Source organism: Chlamydotis macqueenii, chromosome 18 (genome assembly GCF_036417535.1).
Source record: "Chlamydotis macqueenii isolate bChlMac1 chromosome 18, bChlMac1.mat, whole genome shotgun sequence".
NCBI classification, from domain to species: Eukaryota; Metazoa; Chordata; class Aves; order Otidiformes; family Otididae; genus Chlamydotis; species Chlamydotis macqueenii.
This window is the reverse complement of record NC_141573.1, coordinates 5401736-5420085: the sequence shown is the minus strand read 5'-3', so window position 1 is coordinate 5420085 and position 18350 is coordinate 5401736. Positions and strand designations below refer to the sequence as shown.

General features: G+C 43.2%; 1 protein-coding gene across 1 annotated transcript in view; it reads left to right on the top strand.

Annotated features, from left to right (window-relative positions):
* Nucleotides 1-16571, top strand: part of HLF (HLF transcription factor, PAR bZIP family member) — a 36643-nt gene extending 20072 nt beyond the window's left edge. The window contains exons 3-4 of the mRNA XM_086762393.1: nt 8898-9118; nt 12211-16571. Of these exons, the coding sequence (XP_086618519.1) occupies nt 8898-9118; nt 12211-12426 (437 nt within the window). The 3' untranslated portion in view covers nt 12427-16571. The remainder of the gene's footprint in view (nt 1-8897; nt 9119-12210) is intronic.
* Nucleotides 16572-18350: the final 1779 nt, after the last annotated feature.

The window sequence follows — 18350 nt, the reverse complement described above, 5'->3', positions numbered from 1 at the left end:
TTTTGTCTGTGTCTGATGTGCCGTGAAAACCTGTGTTATGCAGCAGCTGTAAAGAAGTAGTTACAGGCACATGGGTAATGTCCGTATGCAACAGGCTATTCTCCTGGAATTTTCCCTAAGCTGCAGTTACATGTTCCCTTCCTCCTCTTGACCCATTTTTCAGACTACCTGAGACTGATGTATTTGTGTACTTTGTAAATAAAGATAAATAGAGAAAAATCAATAGAGAAAAAAAAAATACGACCACACACCTTTGTGCTTTCTTTGTGTGTACTCATTGCAAATAAAACTAGTATGTAAGAGTAAATTAGACCTCTGCAGTTGTTGGGCTGTAAGAAAACATGAATACAAGTTTTAGGGTTTTGCTTGTTTTTTTTTTTTCCAAAACGTGTTAGAGGGTCCTAATTTAAGGCAGAGAGAAAAGAAAATGTACTAAGTCTTACTTAGAAGGTTATGGGAACAGTGTGTCCTCATTCTGGTATCTCTACTTCTTAAAAAATGTGATTATTTTATACAAGTCACCCTCTATGAAGCATTAATTTAGTTTTGTCACATAAAGACTGTACTTTGTTTTAGTGAACAAAAAAAATGTTAAAAAGTAAAAATGAAAAGCTATTTTCAACAGAGAGTTGGGATTTGTGCATACAGAACAGATCAAAAGAGAAGATGAGCTTTGTGAGTTCCTGTAACTCTGACCAGTGACCCCTTTTTATTAAGGGATAAATTCAGAGAGCAGCTGATAGCATCTGTTGTCAGTCTCTTAGGCTTGCCATTAGCTATTGATGGGGAGTTAGAGAAAACGTACCTGTTTCACCTGGCTTTTCCATGCCATTTGAAATCTCACTCAGCTGTGTTTTGATAACACACCCAAACAAGATGGGTTTGGGTACCAGAACTGGGTAACAGATACGTGAGTCATGCGTGGCATATGCTTTCAGGATTACACGATGGCTTTTTGCAAGACCTGTTTACTGACTGAGAGTGGGCTGGCCTGGATGTTCATTAGCCAAATAAATAGAACAGTGTGAGAGGAACTTACCTGGTCTGGAATCTTGCAGAGCACACTGGCACTGGCATGAATGCATCTCGAGGACAAGTGTTGTCTTTGTTTTGAGTGGTATTCCACGTGGGGGCACATTTATGGGTGCCGTATGGGGGCTGTTATCTGAAGCAGGGGCTCTATCTAAAATCTACTATTTGAGGATTGATTTATTAAAGCTGCATATGTAACTGTCCAAGGAAAGAAAAATGGATCTTTCTGTCTCCTTCAGAACAGGTTAACAATTCTGATGCTTCTCTGGAACGTTCCCTTTAAGAAAAGAAAGAAGAATTGTACTTTTTGAGGAGCTTTACTATATGTGAATTGCCAGTTAATGAAAATACACACAGATACGCCAAAGGATGTCACAAAGCTCCAGTGCACCAGAGAATGCCAGCGTCTTGAAGTGAAATGTGCTTCTAAGCCAAGTGTAAATAAAAATTAAATACCTATGTGAACTTTCTTGTCTGCAGCTTCTCTTCAGACCCTGTCCCTGCTGAATGCCACTTTGGCCTATCTTTGTAAGGACAGCAGCACCCTACAAAAAAAAAAAAAAATCAGAAAGGCGTTTAAGAGGGCTGTGGATTTCATGCTTTTCAAGAATTTGAAAATCCCTGTGCACTGTCCCAGGAGCAGGTTAAACCCCTCGCTTTCTGTGTGTAGCACACCTGCAAGGGTGAAATGATCAGAAGAGGGACAACTACTTTCAGACCTCTTTCAGTTTGATTTTCTGGGGCTGGTTTGGGAGGGAATAAAATTTTGATTTCCTGATAGCTTTCAGAAGTGGGGTCTCATTGAGCTAAATGCTGCCTTCGTACAAGCTAAAGACAGGGTGAGGTTTTCAGAGTATGGATCTTACAAAAGAGCAGAGTCTTAAGCACCATAGACATCGTGGAAAATTCTACCTGGTGGTGCCTCGTATTTGTTTATTTACTGCTTTTGAACGGCACAATATTGCTGGCACAGCAGGCATAGCATATTATATGCACATTATGCTAACCACATGCAGGAGTTGCAAAGTCAAGCCCTCAAAATCTTGCAAGCACTCAACTGAAGGCCACGTATGCAGCTTCAGAGAGCACATGCCCCTCTCTTGTCTACTTGGAGATGCAGGCTTTAATTACATTATATCCTCTTTTTTTCCCTTTTCCCTTTTTGAATGCAGAGGTCAAACCAGCTCTGGGTTGAATCAGGGCTGTATCAGGAAGGAAGCGGTTGTCTGTAGGATCTTGGATCTTGACCTCATTTACTGCAGATGTGAGAGGATGCAGGGAACGGCAGGAGGAGAAAGGAAAATCTGACAGAAACGACAGAAGGATTTTGTCTAGAGAGACTGGATTTTGCCACGAAGTTTCATCAGAATTCTGAGCAAGTCACTTGGTTATATGAGCTTGTCACACTGCATGTTTGCTTCTCATTTTATGAGGAGCTCGGTTTGATACCTTGGGTGGGCCTCACTTGCATCAATGTACAGTCCTAACCTGTAACTGAAGTCAGAGAGAGCTGATTGGAAATGCAGACTGCCTATAATGTTAGCTAACCGGAGAGACTGCATATTTTTGATTTAAAATGTCTATACTTCTGTCCTTCACCTGCAAAGAGGAAGTGCTGCCCCTTCTTTCATAGGGTTCTTGTGGGGAAAATATTTTTTTCAATGAAGCATACAGATGCAGTAATTGTTAGTGCTGGGAGAACTCCTGGAAAGTCAATGATTATAGCTCTACAAGGTTGGAATAAGTTGTGGCTGATAATGTATAGATCCATTTGGATAAATCAAAATGGGAGTAAGCAAGTGACTCCTGAATGAAGAAAGAATCTGAAAAAAACAGTATGTGATCAAAACTTTAAAGGTTGTTGCAACAATGGCTGTGCTTCTTAAAACAACTCTTGCATTTAATTTTAAAAACAAATTGAAAAGATAACTTTTCATTTGCCACCTCACGCTAAGGCTGGTGAGAACGGGACACATTGATCCAGGAGCTGCCCTCTCTTCAAGTGCACAGGCCACTAGCACAGTTTGGTGAAGTTTGCCAGAAGTTTTTAACAGGTTCAAAACAAAGTATTTTTGCTGAACCTTTTTCAGGAAACTGTAGAACCATTTTGGCAGAAACATAACTGGCGCACACAAATCTAAACAGAATGGTTGAAATCTGGCAAACGTCTAAGGAACTGAAGACAGCATCCTCTAATGGGAAGTGTCAGACAATCTTAGTAAGACTACCAGTCCTGCCTGTAATAATACTGTAGAGGCCCAGAGCGGGAGGCACACAATGCTGGGAGGGGAAATGACAATTCTTTTATAATTAAATGCACAAGATTTGTAAACAATGTCGATATCTTTAAAAAGTACATGCTTGAAAAACACTTTTATGTGCCAGTCTTTTAGTGTATGTTAGCAGCGAATATGTTGTGGTTGCGCTGGATTGAGATCCTTCTTTCCTCAGGAAGTGTTTGCAGTCACCCCATGTTTGGCGGCATCAAGTTTGTGTAAGATAAGAAATAGAGAGATGTCTGTGCCAGGTTGGAGCACTAGTCAAAATGCACTGATCTCCTGGTGCTTCGGAAGAAAATAAAGCTCCTCTGATAACTGCTTACATAAATACACCCAGGGGTGAAGTGTTGTCTTCACCCCCAGGCAGAGAGTGGTTGGTTTTGTCCTGCCATGTGAGGGCTGGAAGATCATACAGCATGGCTTCTCGTTCCCTTTAGTGCTAGTATGGATTATGGTCTTACTATCCATGTGAGTGTTCCAGTTTCTGGAACACACTAAAATCCTAGTAGTAGGGAAATTAGATGATGCTTGTAATATTGTAACTGAGGTATTATAACCCAGCAAGGTACTGTCCTTGGATAAATCTTGGCCTCCAGAATACTCCTTCTATTTTATTGCCTGTGGGAATTTTTACCTGTCTGGATTCCTGCACACAGCCTTGTGTTCTGCATTGAGATAACTTTTCCTAGAGGCTGAAGGAGTTAACTCAGAAATAGATGACAGATTAGTCTGGGACAGGCTGTCATTTGGAGTAAGAGAACTATCCCAAATAGCTGGCCAGCCACCAAGTGGATAGATGATTTGGAAGACATATTGGCCGAGCAGTGGGGTTCTCTGGAGCAGCTCTGGGTGAGGATTATCTGTCCATTTAACTGCCGTACTGTACAGTCTGACTGACATACCCAAACTGCCTGTAGTTTATATAAGGAAAAATTATTAGCAAACACATATTTTATCTCTGGGCTCCTAGTAAACTGAATGAGAAATTCTTCTTTCCCTCCAACATATGTGTGAAAAATAGGGGAAAATATCTTTATTAGAGCATTTTCACTCCCTTTGCTTTTCTTTTCCTCATCACTGTTCTCCAGCCAGCTGTTGAGCTGATGAAAAGCATGGAAGGGCTGTGAGAAGGGAGATTTTCTGACAATCAGGCATATTTCTAAGGGGGTTGAATGATTCAAAATTGAGTTCCACGTTCGCCGGGGATCTCTTGCAATACAAATAAGAAGTCTGTTAAGCAGTGGTGCAGTTGAAGAGGTTATTTCCGTCTTAACTCTCCTGGGCACAGCTGGTAGGTGGGATGTTTCAGAAGGGGGAAATTAAGAGTCAGGATACAGTGATTGAGCTCCCCATGATACCAGATCAGCATTTTGGTTTTGTAGGTATATAAAATGCTACTGTGCTTTTGAATTGTGAATTTAATTACTGCAAGCAATTAAAAGCTGCTGGTTTTTTACTAGCCGTTTGGTGACCTAGATGACACAAGTGAATGGCCTGAGTCCATTTCTCTTTGAACAAGGAACCACACTGAAAATACTGCCATTACGTTGGACTTCCTCGCTGGCAGTCTCTGCTGGGAGGAGGACTGAAAGGGTTAGAACAGCCAACTTTCTTTCAAGTCCTTTCTGGAAAATTTTCTGCTAGTGGTAATATCTGCCAGAGCAACACCAAGAGCATTGGCGCAGGCAAGATGTTGGGGCAGCTGAAAGGGCTGGGGTTGTCAAAACCTGCTAATTCCTTTGCCAGAAGACACCTGGAGCTGTGTCTGTCCTGGCATACTGCATGTTGCTTGAGTGGAGCTCTACAAGTGGGAAAGCCTCCAGACAAAAGGCCAGTGTTGACATAGTTGTGGTGTCTCCAGGCCATGGTTGAGACACATCACTAGGGTGGTATGAGGGGAAGTTTCCATTAACCATTGTTCCCAGCTTGCGTCCACCACCACCGTGGAGCTCTGCAGCTGGATTTTGAAAAGAGCTTAATGCTCAAGAGCTCTCGTTTCAGCAACTTAAATAGAGGCGCTAAGTTCTTTCCAAAACACTTGGCAATCCTCGGCCCCCATTGAGAACAAAGCTAAGCACATTAAACAGTCCAGCTACTTCACTGCTGTGAAAATTTGGCCGCTGTCGTGAGTGCAGAGTGTTTTAATAATACAGAAACTCACAACAAGCATCTGGCTCCCAGTGCTGAGCGGTGAGGTGCTTTACCTTTGCCTGGCCTCGGCGGCTGGCGTTGTAGGCTTCCTCCTTGACTGATTCCTTGCGTATTACGGCCTCTGACCAGCTCTTTCTCTGGATGTTGTGACAGCTGTGAAGGTTGCTGATGTGAGGATTAGTCGGCTGCTGGGCACATGATGTTCAGATTGCTGTGCTTATGTGACCTACCTCTGATTGTGAGGAATTTAGTGCATAAAAATAACACCCTGAACAAATTTGGCAGAAGGATGCACAGCTAAAGTGCTGTGCTCGCACGGGGAGAGGAGCTTGGAGAGCAGTGTAACGTGAGGCCACGCACTGTGCTCCTGCCGTAATAGCAGTGCCGAGTCCAGCGCAGCCCACGCTGTCGTCTTGGGTTACGACGAGTTCCAGCACCACATAGATGTAATGGCCATTAGCCAATAAGCTAATGAAGACAGGTTCCTGGCTTGTATTATTGGCAAAACTTGGTAGAATAAATAAAAAGATACCAAGTGCCAGGAGTTGCCTAACGTAAAACACTGGACAAGGAAATACTGGTTTTTCTGCCTGGGGTTTTAGACACCCTTGTTAACTCTGTTGTTCTCAGTGGAGTTCCTGATAATTCACAGGAGCGAGACAGGACCGAGTCAGCCCACATAGACGGATAGAGGTGTGCGTGCAGTGTGTGTGTAGGAATATCTTACAGGGCAATCTTCTTCAGGCTCCTGGGTGATAACGTTTAGCTGTGCGCATGATTGTTCAGGCTTTGCATTAGCGATAGCATTCACCTTGAACGAGCTTCGCAGTGGCACGTGGGACGTCTTGCGTTTGCTGAAGGACTGGGTCTTTAGCAGTGAGAGCTTCTTAGACTGGCGGAAGTCAATGCATGGATGTAGGGAACAAGGCAGGATCTTGATTGCTGTAGGTTGTTCTCGCAGATCACCTTGGAGATGCGTTGTTCTTTGTTTTGCTGTTGCATTTGTAAGATGCAATACCTCAATTTTGCACGTTTAAAAGGAGCATTTTTGCCCCTTCCTTTTTCAGGGAGATATTGTAGCATTTCTTCAGGCCAATGATTACAAAGCTCATGTAATTGTGTAACATGGCACATTATAGATGACTGACTGATACCGTGTATCTAGAATTTCAGCAATATTTAGATATAGGCTCTTTTGTTCAGGGCAATTAGAAAGCTGGGGCAGATTTCACAATCTGCTTGACTTTTAGAAACATCCTGCATGCTCACCAGAAGTATTATAAAACTGTTCAGAGCTAGTGTCTTGCTTAGTTTTTGTCTATGCTACAGACTTTGCGAGATTTGTATGTGCGTATGTCTGTATATTTGTCTGCATTAAAAAAACACCTGGCTGCTTTCATCAAAGGAAGCTTTCCTGCATCTAATCCTTTAAATAAGCCTGTTTCTGCCAGCCCATATATCTGAAATGGGATTAGCCGTCCATTTGAAGCAAGGCTACAGGAATGCCGAGGTGCACTGAGCCGTGCGGGCCGGCTGTGAGCGGTTCGTGGCCCGGGTTTCCCCGCCGAGGGCTCCGTGCGCACTTGCAGTGGCGGCAGCGGGCTGCAGGCGGCGCTGCCCTGCCCTTTCCCGCAGCGCTGCCCTTTCCCGCAGCCCTGCCCTTTCCCGCAGCGCTGCCCTTTCCCGCAGCCCTGCCCTTTCCCGCAGCGCTGCCCTTTCCCGCAGCCCTGCCCTTTCCCGCAGCGCTGCCCTTTCCCGCAGCCCTGCCCGTTCCCGCAGCGCTGCCCGGCCGCTCCGTCCCGCTCCGCTTGCTGAGCGCGGCCCCCCCTCTCCCGTCCCACGGCGCGGGGCCGGCGAGGCGGCGGCGGCGGGCGGGCAGCGGGGGCCGGGCCGTGGCGGCCGTGGTTGCCGGTTCCGTCGGTGAGGCACAGCAGTTTTTCAGCACCGAGGTCCTGGCAGCGGCGTGCCGGGTCCCGGGGCAGGAGAGGAAGCGCTCCGCTGTTGGTACAGCGCGGGTAACGGCATCCTTTCCTCTCGCTCCCTCTCCTACAGATTTATACATATTTTAATAACTTTGATCTTCCTCTTCTCTTGTGCCAGGCCCTTCCTAGCCTTCACTGGAAGCTGATTTCATCAGTGCTGCTTTAAAACAGGAGTTACAAAAGACGAGCTCTCTGTTAGCGAGCCTTGGCTTGCGCAATGCAATTCCCCCATGCATTTTCTATGCAGTTCCAATATTGTGCGATCTTCTAGATTAAAATGAAAACTGCATTGTTAACGCTGGCCTTGGTTTGTAATTAGAAATGACATTTAATGTTTACCATTTTACACCATAAATATTGCAGATGCAGACACAAATAAGGAAATATTATGCAGTCACAGGATGTTTTTGTAGTTATTATGAAAGCTGTCATATCTCTAAAGTCAAAATGAATTAGCTAATAGCCAAAATTATAAAAGAATATCTACTTCAATCAGAAGTCGTCCCTCTGAAGTTTGTGAGGCTTGTACTTCTGAGGCATGTGAAAACTTCTGAAAATTCTGCCCCCAGGGATAGTCCGTGTTTAGGCAGCTGACTTTAGGATCCTATTTTTGCAACCTTTGGTTGAGATTTTAAATGGGATTTGTAGTGGGAATGGTGCCTGAATTGGTGCTGTAGGATCTTGAAGGCTGTATCTAAGATTAAAAAGACAAACAGAGGGGATATCATTCTTTTTCAGGGATAGGCTCCCTTTTATTAGATTTTTGTATACCATAGAAGAGCAATGTGGCATAAATAAGTGTTCTTTCATTTTTGCAGAGCATCTTTGAGTAGTTTTTGTAGCCTTTCATATTGCTAGTTTCCCTCACTGTCTTTCAGGGTATCACCGGTAGGATTTCATAGACAGTAGCAGTCTCCTTAGTGGAGTGCTTCAGCACAGCTCAAAAGTACATTTTCATGAGATATTGTCCTGTTGCAAGTACTGTACATTGTTTGCTTGTAAACTAAACATACCCTCAAAGGTATGTGTGAAGAAATCTGTCTATGAGAAAACTGGGAAGGATTACAGTGTGGTGGATAAATTAGAACTAAATGACAGTACTTATGATTTATTCCGAAGGATGTGATCTTAATGAAGTGGCACGGATTGGAGTGATATGCCTGCAGTCTAGTGTAACTCAGTGCTGGATTCGGTCGTTTTAGGTGAACATCCAGGATTAGCAACCAGAAGTAGGAGCCAATTCTGAAAATAATGGCATGAGCATGTCTGGATCTGAATACGCACCCTACAAAATGAACGATCTAATATTTAGCAAGAGTAGATACCAATTTACAGTGCAAGCTTAAAGAATTATTGCTTGTGAAGCATTTAGGGATTTTCTAAAAGCCATGTTCAGTGATGTTATTTATGTATTTTCTTCTAACATAGCTGAATTTATCCTTTATTTCCATAGGTCAGATCTTGCCAGCAAACCGAAACACACCCAGTCCCATTGATCCTGAGACTATCCAAGTTCCTGTTGGCTATGAACCTGACCCTGCAGATCTTGCTCTTTCCAGTATTCCTGGCCAGGAGATGTTTGACCCTCGTAAGCGCAAATTCTCTGAAGAAGAGCTGAAACCACAGCCAATGATTAAGAAAGCTCGCAAAGTCTTCATTCCAGACGACCTGAAGGTAAATTGGAACTGGTGACGAGGTTGTTCGTATAGGCTCTATAACAGTTATTCTCTGAGATACAGGCTTGAAGCATTAATCTGTTTTCTCATGTAAGGTAAATCTGCCAAACTGAATATAACTTTGTTGTAGAATAGAACTGTAACAGTTCTCAGTAAGACTGAGAGGAGGATGTCCCTTATTAGTTATGGAACAGCTGAAATTCATTAAATCAATATTCATTTCCTTTGTATGCCAGAAACTTCCTGCATGACCTTGAACAAGCTTACTTTGTCCCATATTTCCCACTTATGAAACAGTCTGATCATGTTTCCCTTTCCTCCATCCTCTGTCTGTCTCATCAGCATAGATTATGAATTCTTCAAGGAATCCCTACAGGGTCCATGGATGTCCCTGATAATGACAGGATGAAGTGTACTGTGTCTTGTTTGGAAGTTGCTTTAGCTCTGGGTTTAATAAGGAATGGGAACACTATAGTAAAAACTACTGATCTAGGTGAAGGAATCTAAACTAGTTGTAGGAAAACAGAACAAAATTATTCTGCCAATAATTTTATTAATACAATATTTTAAATATATTACCATTATAACACAATGTTTATAAAGAAAGAGCACCCTTGTCTGTGCCTCTCACTGCTTCTGAGATGTGAAGAGCAAAGAGCGTGTATTACGAGAGCAGAACAAATTGACGAACTGATTCAGCTTAGAAAAAAAATGTGAAATTGTCATTATTTGCGAATTTCTATCCCCAGTATGTGATTTCCAAGAGGACCTTTTTCATCAGAGGTAGTCGGTGCAGAATTTCGTTCTGCTGCTGCTGTTCCCCCGCAAGACACAGACTGAAAGCCTGTTGGAGTCTGTGGGAATCTCTGGTCGCACGTGCAAAGAGGCTGGGATGCCATGTGTTTCCACCAAATTGATAGCATTAGGGAGAGAAGCTGATGCTATTCGCTATTTTTATCCCTAAGGATACTGTTGTGCGATTTAAAAGCACAGAAATCACAATTCCAGTAGTGTTCAGGTGGTACATTGCTGCTACTTTGTGTGTAGTATCTTCATCTTTCGTTTAGAAAGGTTTATCTGCACCATGCCATTACTTACCTGAGCAAATTTTACTACCAATGATGCTATGTTGGAATTGCGATGTGCTGAGAGGTCTGCCTGAAGAGAGGTGTCTGATGCAGAAATGGCTGCAGGGGTGTAAGGAGGCTGGAGTTTGCCTCTTGGTGCCATTTGTCATTTGGTGAAATCCTTATTTGTCAGAGCAAACTTTTGCCAAAGATGCCCTTGGACTACTTCATGCCAGAGGTGGAAAATATCAATGTCTTGCATGCAGCGGTGGAGCACCTAAGTTTTCAGCCTAAGACTGAACTGGAAGTTCAGGGTCTCTCGTTTCCCCGAGATAATTACATCAGTTGCCCTTGACTCATTTCAGAGTGCTTGACCCAAGTGCTGCTTCTGCCCTGGCATGTGGCATGGCTGGGGAGTTCTGGGGGAGGGTAAGCAGATTAGACCAGTCAATCGTCTCTGGGTTGCATGTGATTTTGAAATGCCAGCCTTACCTCTTTCAGGCCTGGATTAAGGGATTTGCCATAGCAATTTGTTAAAATAAAGATGGATGAAGCCTAGGTGGCACACTAATAAATTGCTTAAAGCTGATTTTTGTGGAGTGGAATGAGATGGGAAATTATAAACAAGATTTGGGTCATAGCTTTTTGCTGCATGCTTGTTTTTAAGAGGATTTTTGGGGGTCTCATCTAAGTACAGGTGAAGAGCAATTTAGAGATACGCTTGCTCCAAATCATCGTTGCTGCACACTTTGTTAAGCTAAACTAGTATAAAGCAGTTGTAGAGTACTTCTAGCAGTCGTTTTGCTCTTGCTTTGCCTTGTGCAAGCAGCAGGAGAAAATGCAGAGCAGCGGTATTAGGCCTGGCGTGCTTCGTGCTGAAAGACAGGAGTGCTGGGTATTTGTCTGTTCAGTGCTCCCTAGAAGCAGATGGCTCCTGGTCCTTCTAGTTGATATGGAACTGTGCTACCATCCTTGGTGAAACGAGAGCTGCACAAGCGAATGTAAGCATATAAAAATGGAGGGATGACTCTGGGAGGGGAAGTTTGAGCTATCTGACTTGACCAGGCAATTTGAGGGTTGAATGGCTGCGTCACTCTTACTCTGCAGGGGACTGAATGTCACTTTTCATGAGAGATTCTGCCTGCTTTCTATTTCCTGAGTTGTTCCAAATTTCTAGAATTCTAATTCAGTTTCAAAGCCATATTGAAGCTGTTGTTTCGCTGAAGGCCACTTAATTTGAAGAGTTAGTGACTTTAGAGCTGTTGATGCTCCAGTGCAATAAGGGCGTCTCCTAGAGGTGAGTTTTTAGGGATAACACTGTGGGAACCTGTTAGCTTATGAAACTTCAGAGGTTAGTGGACCTATTTCTGGCAAATGTTTTTTTTCCCCCCAGTCAAAGCCTATTGTACTAATCTCTTTGTGGATGGTATCACAGCAGCCATCCTTGTTGTGCCGAGGAATCCTCTTCCAGTGACTTGCTGTTCTAGGGTGCAAACAGAAATGCTTTGGGGCTCTGTAGAGAAAGAGCTTTGAACAGAGGAAAAAAAGCTGAACCATTGATGAAATGGATGATAGCAACAAACAGAGTGAATCAGGTGTTGGCTGACAAAGATGAGCAGGGACATACAAGAGGTAATTAATACTGCTCCAGCAACCGGTAGAGAGTGAGTCACCACATGCGAAGGTGGATGTGCTAACTAGGTCAGCATAGATGTGAGATGAGTTGTACCACTGGAATATTGCTTCATTTTTCCTTGGAGGAATTCACAGTCAAGAGGATGAGGGAGTTAGTGTAAACATTTTGACAGGAACATGGGCAGGCATCTGTGCTCCTTGGATGGATTATGCCATATAAATCTGTAACTTTTGTCCCAGTGATGCCTGGCACTGTCAGGGCTCGCTGGGCCAGGCAAGCAAAATGCGCGGAGTTAAGTCATCCCCAGGCGGGAGGCTGTGGCTGAGAGCACATCCTGGTGACCGCTCAGTTTACTGAAATCTAATATCTTGTTTGTTTAATGAGCAGGATGACAAATACTGGGCAAGGCGTAGAAAGAACAACATGGCTGCTAAGCGATCGAGGGATGCCCGCCGGCTGAAGGAGAACCAGATCGCCATCCGCGCCTCGTTTCTGGAGAAGGAGAACTCGGCTCTCCGCCAAGAGGTGGCCGACTTACGGAAAGAGCTGGGCAAATGCAAGAACGTCCTTGCAAAGTACGAAGCTCGACATGGCCCCCTGTAAATTCAAGGAGGGGAGCAGGGTTTTTTTTTCTTTTTTCTTTTTTTTTTTTTTTGTTGCGGGTTGGCATTTGAATAGATGGACAATGTGTTTCCTGTTTGATAGCACCACACCCAAACCAACCTTTCTGTCTTCAGCACTTTACCAGAAGCAGAAACAAAACTGACTTATGTTATTTTTTTGTTTGCGTATGCGTGTACCTGCGTATGTGTGCACATGTGTGTTCACACGTCTGTATATGTGTGTGTGTGTGTGCTTGTGTGTGCATGTGCGTGTGTGTGTGCGTGCGCACGCATCTCAGCACTTCCCATTTTTATGAAGCCCTCTTCAAAGGGTGCCACATTTTTACCTGGACTGTTGAGAACCGCCATAGTAAGCTTTTTATTATATTTTTTCAGTGCTGCTTCAGATTAGGGTTTTTATGTTATTGTAACCAGTTCCATCCTCCTGATTTACTTGGAAAGATCCCAGTATAAATTATAAAAAAAAAAAAAGAAAAAAAAAAAGAAAAAAGAAAAAAAGTAGATCTCAGTTTTTTCGAGAGTAACAAGCTATTGTTTAAGTATGTCTAATCAGAAAAGTTAACATGCTAATAAAGTGCACAAATAATAATTTAGTACTACACTGCAGAAATATTAATTTATAGATTGCTTTTGTTGTATTTTAAGTTTTGGTGATAATTGTCTTCAGATTTAAAGTGCTGTTAGACTGAGTTAGCTGTACTCATCATAGATCCCATAATGGCTTCTCTGTAGCTATTAAGGTTCCTTTTATTTCCGCAGACCCCAGGTAGGAGTGCTGTCGGTAGACCACAGGTGTGTGTTTTACACTGTCTGTACCTGAAGCAATAATCCTGTTGTACGCTAGCGCGCATGCTGCCCGGATGTTCCTAGTGGACGTAGGATGGTTTCCCTACCCGACAGGAGTTTTAATGTCTTTAACAAAAAGTTAAAAAGTAAAAGACACATTAACGTGAGCATGCTAATTGTATCCCAGCCATAGGGAGCGCATGTATAAGAAGCAGGATAATTAGTTGAAACGAGAAAAAAAATTATAGTATCAAATCAGATCCGATGTCGAAATCAGAGGGGCTTTTCTGTTTTCAGTTAGTTAGGCATTTCTTCAAGTTCCATTTTGTGATTAAAAATTAATAAATACCTAAATGCAGTTGTTTTTTTTCCCATGTTTTGTAATATATTTTCTGTGGACTATATCTTGCTGTTTTAAAAATCACTTTTATTCAGTTAGAAGAAGTCACTGGTTTGCAAAGCCCATTTTCCTAGTGATTGTTGTTTTGAGTGTGACATGAACTGATGGTTCTGAACTTGTTTTAAACTCTCTATTTGCTTTGAACACGTGTGTTCTAATATAAAGTGGACTTCTGAAAAATGAATGTAAGAGACACTGGTGTATTTCAGAAGGGGATGGTGTTGTCATATACTGTGGTTAATCCAATCAATCTAAGTGTTTACTATAGACCAAAAGGATAGATATTATAAAATGTATAAAGTTTATACAGAATAATTATAGTATGTTCGTTTTGTACAGTATTTTTCAAGTACAAATACTGACAATGTATTTTGAAAGACATATATATAGCAAAAAGAAAAAGCTATTCCATGTTTAAAATATATAGCAAAGATATATATTCTCCATTATTGTACAGAAAGGAAATGCTATGGGGTTTGTTGATTGTTGTTTTTTGTTTTAAAATTTCTAATATTTTAAGCCTGCCACTGGCACACCGGCATGTTCTGTGCTTTAAATTAATTTTTTATGGCAGTAATAAGGCTTTCCAGGATGTTCCATATTACTAAAAAAGAGAGACTTTATTATTTTCCATCAGAAACACATAAAGAAACTATTTAATAGGGACAAAGCACAACATGGGTTTTAGTCAACTATTGATTGGACAACACAATATTTTGTAAAGGCAGAAAAATAATATATAACATAAAAAATGCATAGTCATTTCTAATCTGCTGCTGCTGCTAGAATCTGTTTCCAGCTGAAATTTCTTTTATAAACAGCTGTGTTCATGTATACAGTTGTACGTACTGCATACGGTTATTAACGTGTGAGGAAAATATGGTGCTACATGTCTTGCTCACAGTTTTCGAAGTGTTTTGACATTATTTTCAAATAAAAACCTTGTTCATTCCATTAAATCATTATTCATGCTTCAGGAGATTGTTACAAAGGCCTCAACATTTTGTGTAGCATTAAAAATACCCTCGCATCAATGGCATTTTTCCTTAAACATCCCGGACTTGTCAGCGTCCCCTTAACATGTGCAGCACTTGCCTGTGGACCATTTATTCAGCAAATTGAATTTCCATGTGCTGCAGCAAAGTTTAAGGAGTACTAAGTTATGTTCTAAGCCGCTGGATGCATGGGTAGAGAAATGGGGCTGACGGTGTTTGGCCCAAGTCAGTCTGTCTGCTATAGCCACAATGAAATCAATTTTATTTTTTGCCTTTGGAAGAAGCAAGACCGGGGCAGGGCTCAGCCAGCCACTGCTGTGGACACACTTTTAGCAGCAACAGAGCAAATTGCAACAGCTTATAATTGCCCTCACGACAATGATCCTTGGGGTGACACTAGAACAGCAGGAGTGGTGTACGTGAGATCAGCTGGTACCTGACTAGCTAGGGCCATCGGTGGGTTGCATTGCGACCACGAAACATTCTTTAAAATGCAAAAGGCAGCTTTGAAAAAAATGACAGATAATTCTTTTGTTTCTTTTGGGCAGGGAAGGAGTGGGAGATGGTAGGTTTTGTAGGCTGGATGTCACAGATTTATTAAGTCATGGCCATAGAGGAGCACAGAGGTTTCCGGCAGCTACCTCGTCCAGCAGCCCCAAAGCTGCTCAGATGCCTCCTCGCCTCATCCCGCTGTGCGGGAGAGCGGCCGGGCAAGTGCGTGGCTCAGGGGATTGGAAATGTGCTGGCAGGAGCGGGAAGGGCTGTCAGCCTCAGCCCGGGCACCTGGCTCAGTGCAGGCTGGCGTCTTCTCTGTTTTGGGAGTGAGGATTTCCAGAGGAGCCTGTGGGACTTAGGCACTCACACCTTACATGGGAGTTATGTACCCTTGCTCCTCTGAAAAGCTCACGCTGAAAAAAAGAGAGGGCGGGGGAAGAAAAAGGTAACATACGTGGGCTAAAACTGAGAAAAACTCAGGTTCTCTAAGCAGGCTGTCTCCCTGAAATAACAATAACAAATAAATAAATGAAAGTTCAGCTCATTTTCAGTTCCCAAGGACAGCTTAGCTGGACTCATCACACCTCTGATGGCTTTGTTGCTCATGAAGGAGTTTGTAGGTATATGAAAATGTAATTTTCTAAAAATAGAAATATATATATTTGCAGAATAATTAATAGCGTGTCTAAATAATTCACTGACCTCTATTAAACCGTGAGCATTGGTAAAATGCTTGACTTTTTTGTTGTTTTTGCTAAAGCTTAGAAGCTGTTTTTTTCTTTTTAGAAAAGAATGCCCTCTAAAAATAAATTTTATTTGAGATGTATTTGTGAATACGAGCACCTTGGGCTCTCCGTGGGAAAGCCCGTGGCAGAGGAGGCGGCGGGGGGGGGATTATTTGTTTCCTTTCTTGAGTGGTGCTAAAGTCACTAACTCTAGCACCATGGAAATAAAGTTCTGACTTGAATCCACAAAAGCAAGAAATTCAAAATGAAAGGAGCGAGGCTTCGAGCTTGACTTAGGCAGTTGAGCCTACCCGGGCCGGCACGAACGCGCTCTGTAAGCCCAAGTGCCAGCGGGATGCGTTCAGGAGTGCCAGAGGCCCCTGATATTTGAGTGTCTTGCCTCTGTGGGTTTGTAATAACCCCGGCTATTGCTTTAAAGCTATTTTTGCATGTAATTTACAATAGAGATGTGCAGTTTATTTGTTGGCTTTTTTTTTTTTTATGTGAAGAAAAAAAATGTATTAAATCTTAAAAGTGATCAACCATCGTATTTCTGGCAACACCACAAGACAGCATCTGTTTAAATACAAGTTTAACAAATAAGATCAAACTAGCTGTATGACATGAGATGGATTGCATCCTGTATGCTGTTCAGCCCAAATAATTTTTTTTTTTGGTCTGTTATTCTTAATGTTTAATAAACTTTTAAATTTTTCTTCTCTCACCTGTGTGCTTGCTTTGGTGTATCAGAGCTCCTGGCGGGGGGGGGGGGAGGGGCATCGCTTTATTTTTCTTCCCACTAACGTTGGTTTGAGTGCCTGTAGCCCCCAGCCCGGGCCATGTCCCACCGTGGGGGGGTAACTGGGAGTGCCAGTGTCCTCCCGCCAACCTGCCCCAGCTGCTGCCGGGCCCCAGAGCAACGTCAGCAAGAGTGAGCTGATGGGTATGGCCATCCCAAATGTGTATTTAGATTCAATAATACCTTTCTAAATGTAGTATATTTAGGACTATTATATATTTTAATAAAGTATATTTTACTTACATAGGTATTAAACTTACTGTGTATGCTATATTACATACATATATATTTATACATTACATACATATTTATACATTATTTACATACATATATCATTATATACACTTTATACATACCCTTTATCATGAGATGTGATCATTTATTAATATACAGTGCACTCACAGTAATACCTCCATGGAAATGCTGTATATATTCTAGTTTCCAAAATAATTAATTAGTTTTAATCATCATTAGACCTAATAGTTTGTATAGAAGACGTAGCAGATGATAGATACTACACACTTCTAGGTTACTTGTATGCAAAGCATACAATGAGCGAGCAAGAGAAAAGCAGTACGAGCAACTTACCCCAACACTTTATTAATACAAGAAGTTAGTCATTAAAGGATGTGTGCACCTGTAGCTGTGTGTGTGTGTGTATGTGTACGGATACAGCGTTCATGGATATAAAGAAGGTCTGGTTTTAATATACATTACGTATTACGCACAAAGTCTAGTTCATAGAATCACAGACTGGTTTGGGTTGGAAGGGACCTTCAAAGCCCATCCAATCCAACCCCCTGCAAGGAGCAGGGACATCTCCAACCAGATCAGGTTGCTCAGAGTCCCGGCCAACCTGGCCTGGAACATTTCCAGGTATGGGGCATCCACCGCCTCTCTGGGCAACCTGGGCCAGTGTTCCACCAATCTTAGTGTAAAACATTTTTTCCTTATGTCCAGTCCGAATCTACCTCCTTCTAGTTTAAAACCGTTACCCCTTGTCCTATCACAACAGGTCCTGAGAAAGAGTTATTCCCTGTCTTTATTATAAGTCCCCTTCAGGCACTGGGAGGCCGCTCTAAGGTCTCCCCGGAGCCTCCTCTTCTCCAGGCTGAACAGCCCCAGCTCTCTCAGCCTGGCCTCACAGGAGAGGTGCTCATGGCCTCCTCTGGACCCTGTCCAACAGGTCCATGTCCTTCCGATGTTGGGGGCTCCAGAGCTGGACGCAGCGCTGCAGGTGGGGTCTCACCAGAGCAGAGGGGCAGAATCCCCTCCCTCGACCTGCAGCCCAGGACACAGGCAAATGCAACAACTTCAGAGCAAACCCGCTGCAGACATTTCTGTCTGCCTGTGTGCATCCTGCAGCTTTCAAAACACATTCCATCCCCGAATGTGTGCTGGGTCGGTGACTGCACTGCCTGTGCGGCTTAGGCCCTTTGTTCAGAGGGGCTCTGGGCCACCCATCCTTGCCGGTGGCGAGCGCGGGGGCTGGGGGGGGGGGGGTCTCCACCTGTGTGTGTGGCTCTGCTTGTGCAACACCGGTTGCAGGAGGACAGGCTGTTTCCCACTGCAGCATCACAGCTCTGGCTGCTCCCCCCGGGATTTCAGCCTTTCCGCAGGAGCTCCGTCCAGCCCAGGGCACCCAGCAGCACCAGCTCCACGGAGGGACATGGTGGGCCAAAGTCAGCCTAGGCCCCGTCCTGT